The sequence below is a fragment of the Condylostylus longicornis genome, unplaced genomic scaffold (genome assembly GCF_029603195.1).
Source record: "Condylostylus longicornis isolate FDR11 unplaced genomic scaffold, ASM2960319v2 ptg000143l, whole genome shotgun sequence".
In the NCBI taxonomy this organism is placed as follows: Eukaryota; Metazoa; Arthropoda; class Insecta; order Diptera; family Dolichopodidae; genus Condylostylus; species Condylostylus longicornis.
In genome coordinates, this window is record NW_026578111.1 from 209,078 (window position 1) to 227,310 (window position 18,233).

An 18,233-nucleotide genomic window follows, 5' to 3' on the forward strand; every position below is an offset into this window, starting at 1 on the left:
CCATCCGTGTAGAAATGGATGAAGCCATCCAATCCTTCCACAAAACAACCCCGCCAACCCCCTGGAAGTCGAAGGGCTGGTATACTGACGCCCACCAAGAAATACTGCCACCAGCTTCAAGACTGACTACAGTCAAGTCTTCATTGCTGTAAAGAGGTAATAGAAAAGCATTTCAGTTATTTTTAACAAGTACGCATGATCTTTTCTGCAAGCTGCTGTTGCTATAAAACAGCTTGTACACTGCCCTCTACACCCCGCAGATCTTTACCCCTGCTGTCCAAGCCTCCTTTATCAGAACTATATCGTCTCCGATGCTTTCTAAGCGCAGAAGGAGTGCAGCCGAAGCTGCTCTAAAGTGGTGGAGGTTGATCCGAATTCTGCGAAGCACTACTGCTTTCGTTAACTCCACCAGCGTCTTAAAGCATCCTCGTCCAGACCCAAGTCCTCTAGATCTAGATACATCAAGTCATCATCAGTCATTCCCGTTTCATCCAGCATTTTTGCTTCTAATGAGAGCGATCACTATTTTGTTGGGCCCCCTCCAACTTTATGTCCGTTTTATGCACTTTAAGGGTTACAGTGGAGAACCCATAATTAAAGGCGAATTCCTGCTTCTCCAGAAGTGAGATTCCCTATTTATTACGAGGCCCTGGCGATAGTCGTCCTTTTTCTCTTCCAATTTTTTGTCACCTTTCTTGGCTGTTGGCGAGTTCGGATTGCCCAATCTGATCATCTCCAGGATGGTATCAGCGTTCAACGGCTCAGCTGGAATTCAAGCCCAAGCTCGCGACCTGCTTGGGATTTCGTCTTTTGCAAGGACCGGAAGTCTAAACTCTGGCCAAGCTTCCCCTACTCCTGCCATCGCCTTTTTATAAAGGTTGAGAGACCTACCGCCAGCACAGGTCATAAGTTTCACAAATCTCTGGTGCCAACCTTGGTCTCTGCACGAGGGATATGGGCCTGGATTTTCCTTCATGAGTTGAGGAAAGCTGCACTGAAAAAAAAGTCTTAGCAAGATTGACAAAAAAAACATTTGATTCGACAAATTTTTTGTCTCTATACGGTCAACAAAAACTTTGTGAATAACAAAAATAACAAAATTTTACAAAAGCCTTACACTTTAGTCAGTTTGACAATCGGATTTGTCAAAATGAAAAAAAATTTTATTCTTATTGAAAAAGGGTATTTTGTTGAGAGGACAAAGTTAAATTATCATTTTGACAATGATTGTAATCAACTTGACAATTGGAATCGTTGAATAGAAAAAATATTTTAGTCAAATTAAAAACGTCTATGTGTTAAAATGACTAAATAAATTCTCAATCTGACAACTTTTGTTGTCAATTTAGCAAAATACTCTTTTCATCTAAACAAATTAGTATTGTTCAATCAACTAAAGATAGCTTTTCAAATAAACAAAATTTTTGAATTTTTTAATTCATCATATATTTTTTATTTTTACTTATTAATTCTTGTAATACAAAAGTTATTTCAGCATACCCTTTTGAAACTTACTGTATAATGTTGGATATTTTAAATCGAACAAATTAAAGATTTTGAAGCATGTATCAACATTATGTAAAATATTAGTGAATTTAAATTTAATTTCATCAAAATATACAATATCATCAGGGTCAAAAATATTACCAGCAACTATTCTAATTGATTGAATCGCTTCATGATTCAAAGTTTCAAGTTTTTATTGTACTTCTTCTGCAGACACTCCCCTCATTAGGACGGTATTTTGAGAATTTTTTATAAAGTACTTAACTTTAACTCTTTTCTCGTTTTCTAGTTTGAATTTTCCTCCAGTAGGAAAAAGAACTGCATGTATTAAGTACAAAGTTATGATAAATTTTTCGTCTGAAAAATAAGCAAAAAAACAAATGCTTAAAATATTGATATTACACATTAAAATATGTACTCGTATGTTCATTTGTACTTTCACATAAGTTTCTCGAATTTTCAAGTATTCAACATTTCAATATTACTTGAATTCTTGATTGTTTCTATATATAAAACCAACAATTCTTCGCAATATTCTGGGAATTCGTCTACAAAATTATTATCTGGAAAAGCGTTGCAAAAGTCCATGGAAATCTAAATAATACAGAAAACTAAAAACAGAAATTAAGGCAGGAAAAAATATAAATTACAAGTTTATAGTTTTTTGTATTGTCGAAATCAATTATTTCTGCTGTTGATTCAGCATGTTTTATTAATGCTAACCAGTGGCCTGGAGCAACTTTTCAATGCTATTCTAATTTATTCCAGGAACTATTGTCGTTGAAAATTGCTTGAAAATTTTTTTCGTATATCAAAAACCAAACAAAATTTTTTAAAAAAGCAAAAATACATGAATTAAAATGTTTTAAATTTTAAAGTTATTTTTACCTGAAACTGATTATTTTCTGAGAACACTAGCGAAGATTCGCTATGACTATTTTCAGGCTGCTTTTTTGCTGTTGATTTTTGAATAAGTCCAGTGTTTTTCAACAATCTAAGCTGATTATCTGTAGATCGTAAGAAATATGTATATTTCATAACAGAAGAATCATAAAAGAAGTAAATTAATTACAATATTTTTCCAAAATTAAAATTTTCTATTCCTTACTTTTAGTTCCTTAGGAAACAATTTAATAATTTGGTCTGCAAAGACTTTATTGAGAAATATTCACTACGGCATACGTGTATAACAAATAATATTTTATTAATAAAAATATTGCTCTTTTTTCGTAACACCAAATATCCAGATTCTGATTATCTTTAATAATACCAGACGCTATTGATAAACAATTTATTTTTTTTTATTTTTTATAGCTTAACTTTATAATTAGCACTTTTCCAAAAAATTTTTGGAAAAAAAGTGCTTATTAGTTTCACTCTGTCCGTCCGTCCGTCCGTCCGTCCGACCCTTGAAGATAGAAAGCAGAAATTTTGTAGGTACATAAATCTTTACTAGAAACTTATTTCCGTAGAACAAAATTTTTACCTATCTCCCCCCCCTCTAGAAGTTATACTGCCCCAAAACCATAAAAATTACCTTTTTTAATTTATTTGTTGCAATGAAACCATAAGCATTTTCGAAATTTTGCGAATGCAAATCAGCGGCTTACTTCCCCTAGCGCGGTATACTATAGTTAAACTTTACAAAAACAAAATGGCCGTTCAAATTTACCGTTATCTAAAGTCTTTTTTTTTCCAAATTTTTGAATTCGTTTTTTTTCTTGACCCCAGCCTGTAGAAGCCTGAAATTTTAGGGGCTTTTAGACATTAACAAATTGTTCATTTCGTTGGAAGAAAACTTTTTTCCATCCCCACCCCTTCTCAAGTTATCGCCTCTTGAAATTAATAAAATTTGAATTTTTGACACCTTATATTTCTGAAACCGCAAGCTTTTTTATATTTCTATAAACACAAAAAGCTAACGGTAAATTCCATAATATTAAAAAATATAATTATTTTTCTTAACTCACAGAATTAACCCTTAAAAGCGAGCATTATGTTAAAACCACTTTATATTAATTTTTGCTATATTCCAAAGAGTGCATAAATCGTTCATTCTAAATATATGCAATCCTAAAAATAGTTTTGTGTATGAATGACAATAATTTTAATAATTTGATAGGTATACATAGACTGTATTTAAAAGCAGAATTTTCACTTGTTGAAGGGAAAAGTGCTACAATACAAACCATTGGTTTGACTCAACTTTATTTTTTTTATTTTTAATATTCTACCTTTGAAATTCACTTTTATAATTATAAGTTATTGAAAACTCTAATTTTCAAATATTATGCTTCATAAATCAAACGACAAGTGATTTTTTTTTTAAGACTTAAACAAAATGTATAGAAAATAACGGTCCCTTATAAAAGAAATTCTTCGACATGAAGTACTTTTTATAGATGACGCCAATAAATTTTTGACGAACTTATATTGCAAAAATTATGTATGTATAAACATATGTATATTATAAATCAAAAAGTTTTACAAAAGAAAGGGAATAGAAAAAACAAGTTTAGTTTTGTTTTTTCTATTTTGTGTCTCTTAAAAAACTAATTTTTTTATATTAATAATTTTAGTCCAATTTTTTGCAAATTATCGGAATAGAAAAAAATTTTTACAGAGAATTTTGTAAAATGGACAAAATATGTTTTTTAAAAGCATGTAGCTCCAAAAATATATTTGTAATTTGACAAAAATTTTTTGTCGCAATAACGAAAACAGGGCAGTAAATTTGTAAATTGAAACTGACAAAAACATTGTTGAAGCTAAAAAAAATGATCACTTTAAAGAAATTATATTGTCAATTAAACAAAGTTGCTTTGTACGACATCAAGTTCTGTGATGAACAATATAATTTTGTCGTTATGATAAATATTTATTCAAATTGACAATGCAATCTAGATTCGATTGACAAATTTTAGTCTTATTGACAAAAATATTTAACAAATGACTTACAAATTAATTTTTGTCAATTTAACAATGGGTTGTGTGCCATCATCAGTTCAGTGTGCCATCTTCTTGCGCCGGGTTTACCACAGTGACAACAAGATGGTCCTTCAGGATCTCACTGAAAGGCCTCGTAGCAGGTGCGCTCGAGGGTCTGCTCGGTGGTCTTGGCTTTTTAGCTTCTCGAGGTGGTAGCTTTAGCTTCTCCTCTATGGGGCGCTGTCGTTTTGTTGCCCCCCCTACGCTTAATCGCTTGTTCACAATACTTCTGGCCCAGTTGTATGTGCGCCTTTCTTTTTTAGACCTGTCTTTTTCCGGAATCCGGCCGATTCTTTCCAGGTTCCTGAATGCAGAACGCCGTTCCCTATATGCCATTTGCGAGGGCGTTATCGTTGCTGACGTTGTTCTTTTCTTGCATTGGCTAGTATGTGGTACTGTATCTATCGAGCTACTACCAATACTAGGCCTGACTGAGTCACAGCTTTGTGTGCGGTAGTTCGGTCCCGGTTGGGACTCCTCTCGCATCTTGGGTTTTGCATCAGTGCTTTTCGCATTCTTGGTGCTCGCCTGCTGTTTTTGTATTGAACTCGCCTTCAGTTATGTTTCAGCACCGTTTCCTGAAACTGGATTGGCCAAATTTTTTTCCGGCTTTTTATGAGTGCCGGACTTAACCAAGTTTTTAAAATTTCTGCTCTCTATTGTGATACCACGAGTTGCGGAGAAAAGATCCGGAGGGCTCCAGGTATCCGAACGCTCCGTTAGCGAATGGACTATTCGCGTAACAACTTAATCCGGCCCAGGGGAAACGGAAGTGATAGGATATTGGGGAGGGATACGTGCGGGAGAAGGATTTGATTATCTTTTGGCTCCAGCCTCATCTGGGGATGCATCTCGAGACTCCTTGACCCTAATCAGCTCCTATATCGTGGCAAGGTAAATAATCCCGTAGGAGAACTTCAATTCTAACTTCAGTTCTATTTTAACACTAAATACTCATGCGGGACTATTTTTGTAGTTTATTTTATAACTACAACTGCATGTTAATATTTTGAAGATATGCGCGCAACAATTTAGTTTTGATTTTACTGATGCGAAAACTATTTTGCAATTAACATAAAATAATCCGGGATTTAGAGGATTTATTAAAATAATTTCCTTCAAAAAAATTATATTACTTCAATAAAAAATTTAAATTTATATTTCTTTGAATTGGAAAATGAAAAGTTCAGGGAAGAAGGAAACTTTTAAAAACACGACAATCTGTTACAACTCTCACAACAAGAAAAAAATTATTTTTATGCTATTGTCAAATGTGGAGTTTTCGAGCTACGTTCATTCTGTGGTCTAAGTTAATAAAATAACAGCTTTAAAAAATTAATAACAGGATAATGCAAACAAAAAAATATACTTTCGAACACAAAAATAGTCAAGTTAAGGTTAAAGAAAATTATATCATGATAAGATATTTTATTTAAAAATATAATTTAAATAAATTAGAAATAATATGGTTTAAGTCGTTATTTTAATTTCTTAAGAGTTTTGTTATTCTTAAGACCATTCTCTTTTTGCCTGATTAATTTAAATATGTAAAAGCAGCTTAAACGTAATAAAATAACAAAAAATTTATTTATTTTAGTAGTAACAAAAAACTATCAAAACTAAAAATATATGGTACTATACAAGTGAAAAATTTCATAAATATATTTACAAATACACAAGGTCATTCAAAAATATTGCAATGTATAAAAATGAACTAAAATGAACTAAAATTGTATAAGTTTTTAGTGAAGGTGCGCATAACTTTAAAAATAATTCAATTTTAACCTTAATAAAAAATTATTTAGGTTACAATGTTAAAATTTCACACAAATTGGTACTTATATAACGAGTTCATGCTGCAGTGTTAGAATTTTATCTAAACAAGTTTAAACCAAAGTTTTGTGTGCGACATACTCACCAATTTTTCTTTTTCTATTCTCATCAAACGATGACGATTTCGCTAGGCAATATGGTAGCTGCATTTTGTGACTAAAAGTTGAATTTGCATGATAATTGATACTTGTCCTAAGCGATTCGTCTAACATATATAACTATGTATATTCGTCATATTTGTATAAATAATAATGTGCTAAATATATATATATATATATTTTCCAAATTATTATTATTTTTATATTTGATTGTTTTTGTTTGTTTTGTAAAAATAAATTTTTTTATTGATGCCAAAAAAATCCATATTGATGCGTCCATATACAAAGTATTGGAGGTTTTACTGTATCTCCTCCCGTTTTATATACAAAGGTATCTCTTTAAAGACCACCTCTACATTCCGTAGGTTAAACACTATTTTCAGTCATTTACATTTTATTGCATATTAAAGAACACCTCATACTTAGACAAATTAAAACAAATATTATTTTGTTTTTATCTTCTCCCGTTTGTTTTGTTTTTATTTTCTTTCGTATTCTGAAAGTACTGTTTTCCCCTAAATTAAATAAAAACGAGAAAAAATAGAGTTGACCTTGTCAACTCTTTGATACCCGCTATGCTATGTGCGAATAAATGTGCCATAACTGACTATGGGACAGACTGTGACTTTAAGTTGCCGTATCATCATATTAATTTATGCAAAATTTCAGTACTGTGTTTTTCAAAATACTGTGTGTGCCAAACTACTATTGAAGTTGTATGGCAGCTTCCAGAACGAGCCAAGCAATTTCAACGACTTTTATCAAACACATTGGCCCTACTAATATAGTCGTTTGTGTGAAATTTCAATACCACAGCTTTTATAGTTTCTGAGATATTGTTAAATAAATTTTGAAGTTGTATGGCAGCTATCCGAATCAGTGTCCCGATCATGTCCAATTTAAATAAGGTTCTGGTACTTACTACAATAAATCATTTGCGAAATTGAAATTTGGTGAACTTAGCTCAATTAGTTTTTGAGTTATCGTTGGGACGGGCGGACGGACGGACGGACAGACAGACAGACAAAGCTAAATCGACTCAGGATTCGACACTGATCAAAAACATACACTTGAGTCTATATCTAAGACCGTTATTTCTTAGCGTTACAAACGGTAAGACAAATTTAGTATACCAGAATACGTTATAACAAGTGACAGAATACGTGTAATTCAATATGGATGGCGTATACCTTAATAAATGTCATGCTTTAAGTTTTTGTTTAAGTATTTTAATAATATTTCTTTCTAATTGAAAGCAAATTTTGAAGTTTTCTGCTATAAATTGTATAGTTGAAAACTACATTTTTTAAAATATCAAGCCTACACATTCTATTTTTGTTTAAAAAAGTGTATTGAAAAAATACAAATAGTGCAGCGGTTACAGTTGCATTAAAACATTTTTAGTAATTTAAAAATTTGGACGTCTTCTTATTTACATATAAATATATAAAAAAAAAAACTGATGTGTTCAGCACATAACCGACCGCATTGTGTATTGTCTAGTTGAGTGAAAGTGTTGCAGAATATTAACAAAATGTCTGTTAAGTACTTCTTTCCAATTTTAAGGACATTTGTAAGCTTATAGTTAACATATCTAGAAAAATGTAAATTTGGCTCTTAGTACAGTTTCGTTTTGTGCTATCCGAATTCCTTGAAATGCCCACCAGTTAGTTTTGGTAATGTCCAGAACTCAAATATCAAATTTCATGAAATCCCATCAATTCGTTCCGTAGATATGGTGAAAAATGTAAAATCGGCCCGCAAATCAGTTTTCGAGCCCTGATCTTTCCAACAAATTTATATGTTCACGGCTTTAATATGAGGAATTCATATATTAAATTTCAATGAAATCGGTTGATTATTTCTCTTTATATACACAAAAGTGTATGTTTGGCCCGTAGTGAACGTCTAGTTGCCGATGCCTGATCTTTCCAAAAAATTTACATGTTCATTTACATGTTCAGGAATTTTCGCGGACGATCGAGCAAAGCTCATATATGAAATTTCAAGTAAATCGGTGAAATATTTTCTTCGAAATGGTGAAAAATGTGAAATCGGCCCGCAAATCAGTTTTCGAGCCCTGATCTTTCCAAAAAATTTATATGTTCATTGTATTGATACGAGAAATTCATATATTAAATTTCAATGAAATCGGTTGGTTATTTCTCTTTTTATACACAAAAATGAATATTTGGCCCGTAGTAAACGCCTAGTTGCCGATGCCTGATTTCTTCCAAAACATAGAAATTTTCGCGGACGATCGAGCAAAGCTTATATATAAAATTTCAAGTAAATCGGTTGAATATTTTCTTCTAAATGTTCAAAAATGTAAAGCAGGCCCGCTAAAATGTGCCGTTCCCGAGGCCTGATATATCCCAAAAGTTGATCAATCTGTGCCATGGTGGAAATAAACTTACATATAAAATTTCATCAAAATCGGTTCAACAGGACTTGAGATACACGCGTGCACACACAGACCAACAGACCGACAGACCGACAGACCGACGGACCGACAGGTTGCTAAAAATAGTTTACTTACACTTCCCTACTATGGAGAAGTGCATTCCCACCGAAAACTCGATATGCAAAATTGGTTGCCATCACATAACCTACCTATTGTTTACACAATACGGTCGGTAATAAATCATGTCAAAGAATGAAAACTTTGTGTTTTAATTTACACTTATAAAAATACAAAAGAATTTTACAAAAATATATAATTTTATAATAATATTTATACAATAATAAAAATTTTTTTATTTTTTATAAATTGGCATAAATTTTCAAAGATATGATGAAATGCAAAAAAAATTTTTCTGAAATTGGACCCCCTCTATATGGTGACCATTTCTCTTCCGCCCTTGACCCGTCAACTTGTGGAGGCTCTACTGATATAGCATTGTTACGCACTAATAACAAACAAATAGAAAAAGTTTGATATTTTATTTTTTGCTCTGATTTGCGGAAACAAAAAAAAATTATTTGAAAATTTTCGATCTACATATATGGATAATCTATGTCAATACATCATCTTCAATATAAACCTCCCCGCCCCCCCCCCCCCTGGTGCTTTTAGCCCACTCTCGCTTTTGTCGTTGTATTGTGAACTCAAATATAATTTCAACATGAGAAATTCATTTTCTGTAAAATCATTAAGACTTAAAAAATTAGCACAATTTATTCTGGATCTTTCTAGATAGTTTTTGATCAGCAAAAATATTAAACAAAACCATATTCAAAAATTAATTTCAACAAATTTACTACACCTGTCTGCTTAATCTCATACTGGCAATTATATCAATATTTTTTAAGATCATCAAGCTTATTTAAGGTTTCCTTCAATATGAAAGTTCGCTATGCTTAATATTTAAATTGCTTATGCCTCGAGAAATTAACTTCTAATTTATGGCAAAAGAAATTATGAAATTTTTTCCAAATATTAAATCAACCAGACCATTTAATAGGAAACCTAGAATTAAATTTTTACGTACCCACAAAATATCGTAAAGCAAAAAAAATTAAATATAGTAGAAAAAAAGTGAATTAATGTTTAATTGATTTACATGACCTAAGGTTCTAACATTTGAGTAAACAAAAAATTTTTTCCTTTAAAGATTTCTATGTATATGGAATGAAAGCTAAAACAATCTATGAAAATGGAAAGCCTTTTTCTTTTCCTCTGCTATTTAATTCTAGAATTAAAAATAACTTTAAGCAAAAAATGAATAGAAAAAAATAAAAAAAATCAAAATTCAACAAAAAAAATATGTTGAAGAGGTATGAAGGTTTTTGAGGAATAAAAAAAATTATGAAACTAAAAACTAATACTTGTAAAATCTGAAATTAATTTTATGCAAAATTTTCTGATTATAAATGACCATTTTTGCTTCCCACTAGCCTTTTTATTTATTTGGAACTAACTGGACTATTGATCTTCATGAAGAATAACTAGGCTTTATAATACATTTATAAAGCATGTCATTTTATATGCCGCGTTACTTCTATTTAATGTGCGAGGGGCATGACATCACTGGCCTTGATTCAATAGCTAATTCTATTGGTGAAAGTCAACTTTTGTCCTTTTGTAAAAAATATATCAAATTCCTTGCTTCTAAAAAGAAGACATTTTTTCTCTTTATTGTTTAAGAGTTTAATTCTAACGAGATCAGCTATATTGCTATGGTTATTTGTTACTTATATAAGGTTCGGTGCATTGTATGTTGAAGTAGCTTATTTCATTGAAATTTTTAGAAGAATATTTTCTTATAGGCAGAATTTCTATGTAACATTGAATATTATCCTCTTCACTGGCGCAGTAGGTGCTGGATACTACCTGAAGAAAAAAAAGATGTACCTTTTTGTTCAAACCCAAGAGTCAATAAAGGAAGATGCACCTGTATAAATTAGAAATTCTAATGACCAAGTAAGTCTTCTGGCAAATTATTTTAGAAAGAGTCTAAGTTTTGAAGTTCTCATTTAAAATTTTGTAATCTGTGTTAGCTTTAATGACACCAAAGTTTCTATGATCTTGTTTTGTTTGGTCTGGCCCGTTTCAATTATGTGGAAACATTCACTATTTGAGAGTTACTGTCTGCTTGTTAAATCAAATTAATGTCTAATTTGTTAGTTAAAGAAGTTCTTAGTTCTTATTTGATTTGTCGGTTCCTCCTTGTGTTAGCAGAAGTTATATCCATTGATTCTAGATATGGTGACGGTTAACGTTGAAAAGAGTTTCGTTTAAATTATTGTGAGTTCAATTGAGGGATTTGATTTTAGAACTAAGATCTTGGTGGCTTTGTTCTAGGCTGTGTGTAGTAAAATCTGAAAAAAATTGGAGCTTGCTTTGAATTTTGGGTTCTTAGAGGGATTCTTTAAATGAAGGTTTAAAAGATGGATTTTGCCTTAATGTAGACGTAAAACTTTTTTACTTTTTCACTCCTAGAAGGAGTATAGGGCTAGTGCATGATATCATAGATTCATGCCGTAGTTTCATTATGTCATAGAGTTTTAACTAGGTAGGTGACTAGCTCGCAGTAGTTTTTTTATATTAAATATTGAAGACATATTAATATTTATTGTTTGTTTTCTTAGATTTTTTTTAATATCGAATATTATGAATATATGAAAATTACTTGAATACCATATTTATTAGTATTGTATATTAAGTTATAATAATATTGAATACAATTTTTATAGTGACCTGACCGGGGTTTGAACCCGAAACACTTCGGTTAAAAAACGGGTGCCATAACTAGTGCACCAATGGTCAGGCGTAGGACTTGCTTTAGAATAAATATATCTTATTTCCTAAAACAAAATGAAGAGGGCTCTACTAAGATGTCTAATTTCAAGTCCGAATTGAAGAACCTAGGGATTTCTCCGTACCGATGTGGGTTAAGATTTTCAAATGATATTTAAATTTTTTATTTTTATAGGCTTTTTCCTTGAATTAAGTAACTAATTTTGTTTATTAATTGTTTATAACGTTTATGTAACTAATTTTATTGTTATATATCTTAATAATAAATAAAAATGAATATATATTAAGAATATCTTAATAAAGAATGCACCAGAATAAGGTAAGCACTTAAAGAATAGTATCGTTATTAATATTGTATGTTACTATGGTTGATTTTTGTTGTTAACGCTCTTTTGACAGTAGTTTACACTGGCAAAATTTAGCGCAACACTGTTTTTTATTTCGGTCTTTTGTGATTGTGGAGTATTTTTTCCATCATTTTGAATAAGAATGATGTGAGACTAATTGGAAATTACCTGCGGAACAAATTCTTTCTCCCTATTATTTGGTTATTTCTGGCAACATTTATATGACATGTATAAGAAAAATTGCACCAATGGTCAGGCGTAGAACTTGCTTTAGAATAAATGCGTGTTGTCCCTTAATACAAAACGAAGAGGCCTCTGCTAAGATGTCTGTTTTCGAGTCCGAATTGAAGAACCTAGGGATTTCTCCGTACCGGTGTGGGTTAAGGTTTTCATATAATATGTAAATTTTATATTTGTATAGGCTTTTTCCTTGAATTAAGTAACAAGTTTTATTTATTAATTGTTTATAACGTTCATGTAACTCATTTACTTGTTATATATCTTAATAATGAATAAAAATGAAAATGAACTCGCAAAATTTAGCACAACACTGTTTGTTATTTCGGTTTTATGTGATTGTCCAGTTTTTTTGCATCATCTTGAATAAGAATAATGTGAGACTAATTGGAAATTACCTGCGGACCGAATTCTTTTTTTAGCATTCTAATGAGAAAGGGCAAAACGTGTTAAAAGCCCCTCTGCTGAAGCAGTGAAGATGCCTAAAACATTCCCAGCGCCTTGAATTTCCAATTTTCTTCTACATAAATTGTTCAGTACATATAAGAACTGCCCCGTCTTAATCATCAAGATTCGGCTTTATGCCGATTTTCGGGACATCGTCTGTTCTTTTCGCCATCAGTTTTAGGCCTTTACATGTCCATCACTTTTAGGCCTTTAGGTATCCGTCACCAATATGACAGATACCTACGTTAAACGGATAACGGGTATCTGAGAACTCTGCAACTTTTGCTTGACGACCGCTCTAGAAAGACGATCTTGTCCGGGTTCTAGAAAGGTGATCTTGTCCGGGTTAAAAACAGGTATGGGTTTTACGTCGCATCCATTAAAAGGTACATATACTCGAAAGCGGTGCGCCCAATATGCAAAGTATGCATTTGCTAAAAAAAAATTTATATCAATTTACAGTAAAATTAAGTTGATAATGTGCCTATATATAAACATAATTTTTTATTCATAATAATGTAAAAAATGTACATGAAAAAAAGTCAGTTACGCAAAACACTATATATTTAAAACACTATATATCTACATATATTTTCCAATATACAAAAAAAATGTTTATAAAATTGAAATTTTACATACATTTGATTACTCTACGCACTACTCTAACATTTTTATTTATTATATAAATACACTAAACACTTTTTTGAATGATATGAATCATCAGAATTACAATTATTAATTATTCCTTTTAAATTATATTTTCAACCTGACACTACAGTTACTTCCCATATCTTGAGTTAACTTACGCTATGAGAAAAAAAGGCTGTTCACTTAAAAATATTTGACTTCACTTAAAAATAATTGCTTTCAGTACCATATAAAATGTTGAAGGTGAAGGTTGTGTTTGTTCTTTTTCCGCTTTTCTGTATGTATTTTAAGAATATTAAAATAATTATAAATGAAAATATTAATATATTTAATTGATTTTTTACATATATTTTTAGAACTTTACCTACATATAATAAGTGTGAATTTATTTTAATACTTCTTCTCAAAAAACAGCCACTTCGATTTAAAAAACCCATATAAAATAAGGTCGTGCTTTCAAGTTTCTCCCTTAGTATTGGGACTTGTTAGATATAAAGAAATTACTCCAAAATTAAAATAACCTGAGCGACTTTTTGAAATTTCAAGAACAAAGTTTATCATAAGCTCATGTAGGTAAAAAATATAATATAATGAAAAATATTAAAAACTTATACATAACCCGCTTAGTTTTTTAACCATAAATTTTATGTATTATTATGTATAAAATACTTCCAAAAATCGCACTATTACCTCCAAGTGGTGGTCTCGCGGCGAATCCCTTGCAAGATGGAACACCATATGCTGATGACTGCGTGGCTAAGGGGGGCTTAGTCGTTAATATGCGAACTCTGGATACGAGGCGCCATCCAGTTTAAATTAGCCTTCCCATGGTATGCCGGGCTCTGCCATGGTTGACCGTATTTCTCGAGCTACTCGTGGGACCACAATGAACAAAGAAACAAAAAGCAACAACAACGATAACAGTTGCGACCACGACAATAACTTCAGCAAGGACAAAAGAGAGAACAAAAACAACAAGGACAAGAGCGAGGTGGCCGGTACTGCCATGATCGATGCTCCAGGGTCTTCGGAACCAGAGCTTCTTACACCGGTGGAAGATGGAACAGCGGCTCCAGCGGAAACGGGTAAGCAGGATCCTATGGGACCTTTTATTCAGCAAGCCGAAGAGGAAATGAAAAGATTGAAGATCAGTGGAAAGAAACATCATTTCTCTGGTGTCTCCAAAAGACTTATCGCGGCGTACATCAGGGAAGGTATGTCTCCAGAAGAAACCCGCGAACACAAAAAAAAAGGCTGAAAAGCTCAGGGCCTGCGAAACGGTTGCACCAATCAACCATCCCCAGAAGAGGGAAAGGTCAGAGAGTAACACTCCTGACGCAGGACCTTCAAAGAGAGCAATGCTGAGAAAGAGGTCCCTGGGAACATTTATCAACAGAGCCCAAAAAAGACCTCTTACCGGGATGCACTGGGGCAAATCAAAGTAGCTATTGCGCATGGTTTGCACCCCAATGAGAGGCTATCCGACGTCCAGATGGGGAAAATAAAAGTAGCTATCATGGACGAAATGGACAAGGTTCGCATCTCCAGTTTACTGCGGCGTGGCAAAGGGACTGATGAATATCCGTCACATGCAGCAACAGGGACACCAGGGATTGGATTACCAGTATCTGCAGCAGATTACACCTTGGGACGGCTGTAACATAGCTGTGCTAACAACGTTTCCAGACAGCATATCTGTGTTACCTATGTCCCAAAGGACGAAACAACCGAGCTCTTGGAGGGTGCTCCGTATGGATAGAGAAAAGAACGAGGAGTGCTCCATCATCTTCTCCGTAGACGACTCCGGTTTGGAGGATCTACGGAAAGCGAAGCTCCGTCTTTTTCTTATCTTCTTCCGAATAACGGTCAGTGTGAAAGCGAGAAAGTCACTACAGTGCCTGGCACAGAAATAACGAGCTGTTCAGGGGAACCTGAAACGGCTCCAAAGGCGGCAGCTGGCGCAGAAAGAGCCTCCACCTCAAAGGAGAGTGCCGGGCCGAAAAAGGAAAAACTCGCTGACGCGCTAGTCAAGAAAGCCAAAAGGAGAAGCGGGTCCCATGTGGAGCCTTTGTCTAAAGGGCTAAAGCCCATAGACAGGAGCCGAAAGAAATGATATGGCTGTGAGGTGCATCCCAATAAATCTACAGCAAGCCAGGCCACCTACGGATGTTCTGGCTCATAGATTTGTGAAGGATCACCTAAACGTCGTCCTTATCCAAGAGCCTTTCATAGTGAAGGGGCTAACGGGTGAGATATTGTATGATCATTCCACGCAGGCAGACAGGCGAGCCTAGCCCGCACAGCGAAGGAAGGCAGACCACAGAAAATCATCAGTTGCACAAAGTTATCCCCAGATTTCCTCCGCGCCAATCCATCGGCAACCTCGTTGCCCGCATATCCACTGTGGGCTGCACCAAAATAAGTGTCACTCCGTTTACCGATGCCAATTCCACAAGTGCAGTAAGGCAGCTCCAGACAAGCCTGGATGTAAGGCCGACTGAAGCGCCAACAATGCCGCCCTGATGTCTGAGAACAAATAAATGGTAAGATTCCTATACCCCCTTTCTAAACTGACTCTCAGACACATTCCCTTTGAATGTATTTCGGCCTGAAACACTGCAATATGGGTCCATTCTCACATATGTATATACGCGCGTCCAGGCGGACACCGCACACACCCAGACCCACACCAGACTCCGTTTAGGCTCCGTCCGCATATCACACGCTTGAATCCGACTCAAGTATCGGGCCGCCCCGCTCCCATAGATAGTCATCGGGAGGGCTGCTGTAGCCCTATCTATGACTATCTATGTCGGTATTCCAGGAGAGACGATCGTCTAGGGTTACCCCCAAGTACCTCACCTCCCTAAAGTAACCAATACGTTCACCAAAGAGAATTGGGCTCGTTAATTTATCCCTGCAGAACGTCTGGTGAAGGCAACCAAAGTGCTTTTGCAGGGATTTACATTAATTATCTGCACCACCCTTCCACAGCACGTAAATTTTGCTGCAGAAGGTCTGAAATAGTGCCCTCAAATGTACCACGTATGACGAAAGCCACATCGTCGGGGTAGCCTCAGACATGCGGCCCAGAGCCCCTGAGCGCAGCAATTAGATCATCCACCACGATGGATCCACCCCTTTGCAGCGGAAATGAAAAAAGTGTCGTCAGCTATGGTGGACCTAATGATCCTATCCCGTAACATCCGACCAATCCACCCCTGTCAACATGGGCAGGGATGAGAAGGGACGGGTTCACGCTATTGCGAATTTTTTCACAGGCCATTGCCCGGTTAGATATCACCTGCATAGTACACGTGCTCTGCGCTTATTTTGGACAAGGTTTCTTAAGTGTTCGAGAACTGCTGTCTAACTCCCTTAGGGATATCTCCGGTTTCATACTTGGAACGGGGTATTGTAGGAGGGACGTGGAGAGGCTACAATAAGTCGCGAATGGCTGCGGTGGCCCGGGGGATACTCCTGCCCCACTCGGTTCCCTTGAAAAATCTACAATCTACAATGTATAAAATACAAAATTTCACTTGTAAGTTTAAAATTACGAATAAAACTTACAATGATTTATTTTTCTTTTAAAAATATAAAATTTCGAAATGTACAATCATTTAAGTACATCAGTAAATAAATTTTTACTTTTCTTATTTTAAAATAAGCTTTGAAAAAGTTCGTTTATTGATATTGTTTTTTTTAGAACCGTTTATAGTTTAGTTTCACTTTTACCAAAAAGTGAGTTTTTGGTTGTGAAAACCAAAAAATTAAGTTTAAATGATTGAAATAAATCTGATCATAGCTATTTAAAATATATTTAATTAAATGAATTTGTTGTTGAATTTATAAAACAAAAAACTAAGTTTAGTGTCAGACTTTAATTGGAAGTTTAGTTTCAGATTTTGATCGGCGCCCCAAGCGGACTGGAAACTGCTTTGGGCGCCGAATAAATTAGAATGGAGCCTACATATACTCCTAAAAAGGAGCTCCAATGCCTTTTATTCTGGAGAGGCATTAGCGATAGTATTCTGATTAGAGTCCTAGCAAATTCTGACATTTATATTTTTTAGCCTCCAAACAACTCTACAACCGTTTTTCAGAAAAAAAATCAAAACGGCAAAAGGTATCTTTTAGGTATTTTCTTTTGCCAAAATTAAAACAGGATTTTTTCCTATCAATTCCGTTCACCCTTTTTTGAGAAAGTGCCCACTTAATGGAGCTGGAATATATTGACTATTCAAAATAATTTAATATTAGTAAAATACATTGAAGTATATTTTGAGAATACACATACATATATGTAGTATTCACATATGTATTTATATAATTTTTGTTTTAATTGATAAATTAATTTTGTCCGTTCCAAAAATAAGTTGAGAATAGGTGTGTGTAGATACGTGCAATTTGAACAATTGTAGTACAACCACACATTACTAGTTGCAATTAGAAATTAAACATTATTTTTTTTTTAGGGGGAGTTTCATTACCCAGATCCAGATTATTGGTCGAACCGAGAATTGGGGATTCCTGATGACAAGTAGTAAACACAGTTAAAACTTATTTGGTAAAGAGTTCCACTTATAGTGGAATCGTTAAAATTTTTCAATGTAGTAAAAAATTGAAAATAAATTGCAATATCAAAAGTTTGTAATAATTTATTTCTAAACTTATTTGGTGGCCTACTACGTAGTGCTATTTCGCTAAACGATTTCCGCATTTTAAATTTCGACGCTATGTAAATCGAATATATTTAATAGTTATAAGTATTAATTACAAAACTTCAGTTAAATGCAACACTTACATTAACACTTACATTTTTTAGTTTTATTTTTTCAAAAACTTAGACTTCTACAATAAGATTTG

At 33.7% G+C, this 18,233-nt stretch overlaps 1 protein-coding gene across 1 annotated transcript in view; it reads left to right on the top strand.

Moving 5' to 3' along the window:
- The window catches only part of LOC129615659 (NADH dehydrogenase [ubiquinone] 1 beta subcomplex subunit 2, mitochondrial-like), a 55,098-nt gene extending 37,085 nt beyond the window's left edge, over window positions 1-18,013 (top strand). Inside the window, exon 3 of the mRNA XM_055530977.1 lies at window positions 17,843-18,013. Coding sequence (XP_055386952.1) covers window positions 17,843-17,911 — 69 coding nt within the window. The 3' untranslated portion in view covers window positions 17,912-18,013. The remainder of the gene's footprint in view (window positions 1-17,842) is intronic.
- Window positions 18,014-18,233: the final 220 nt, after the last annotated feature.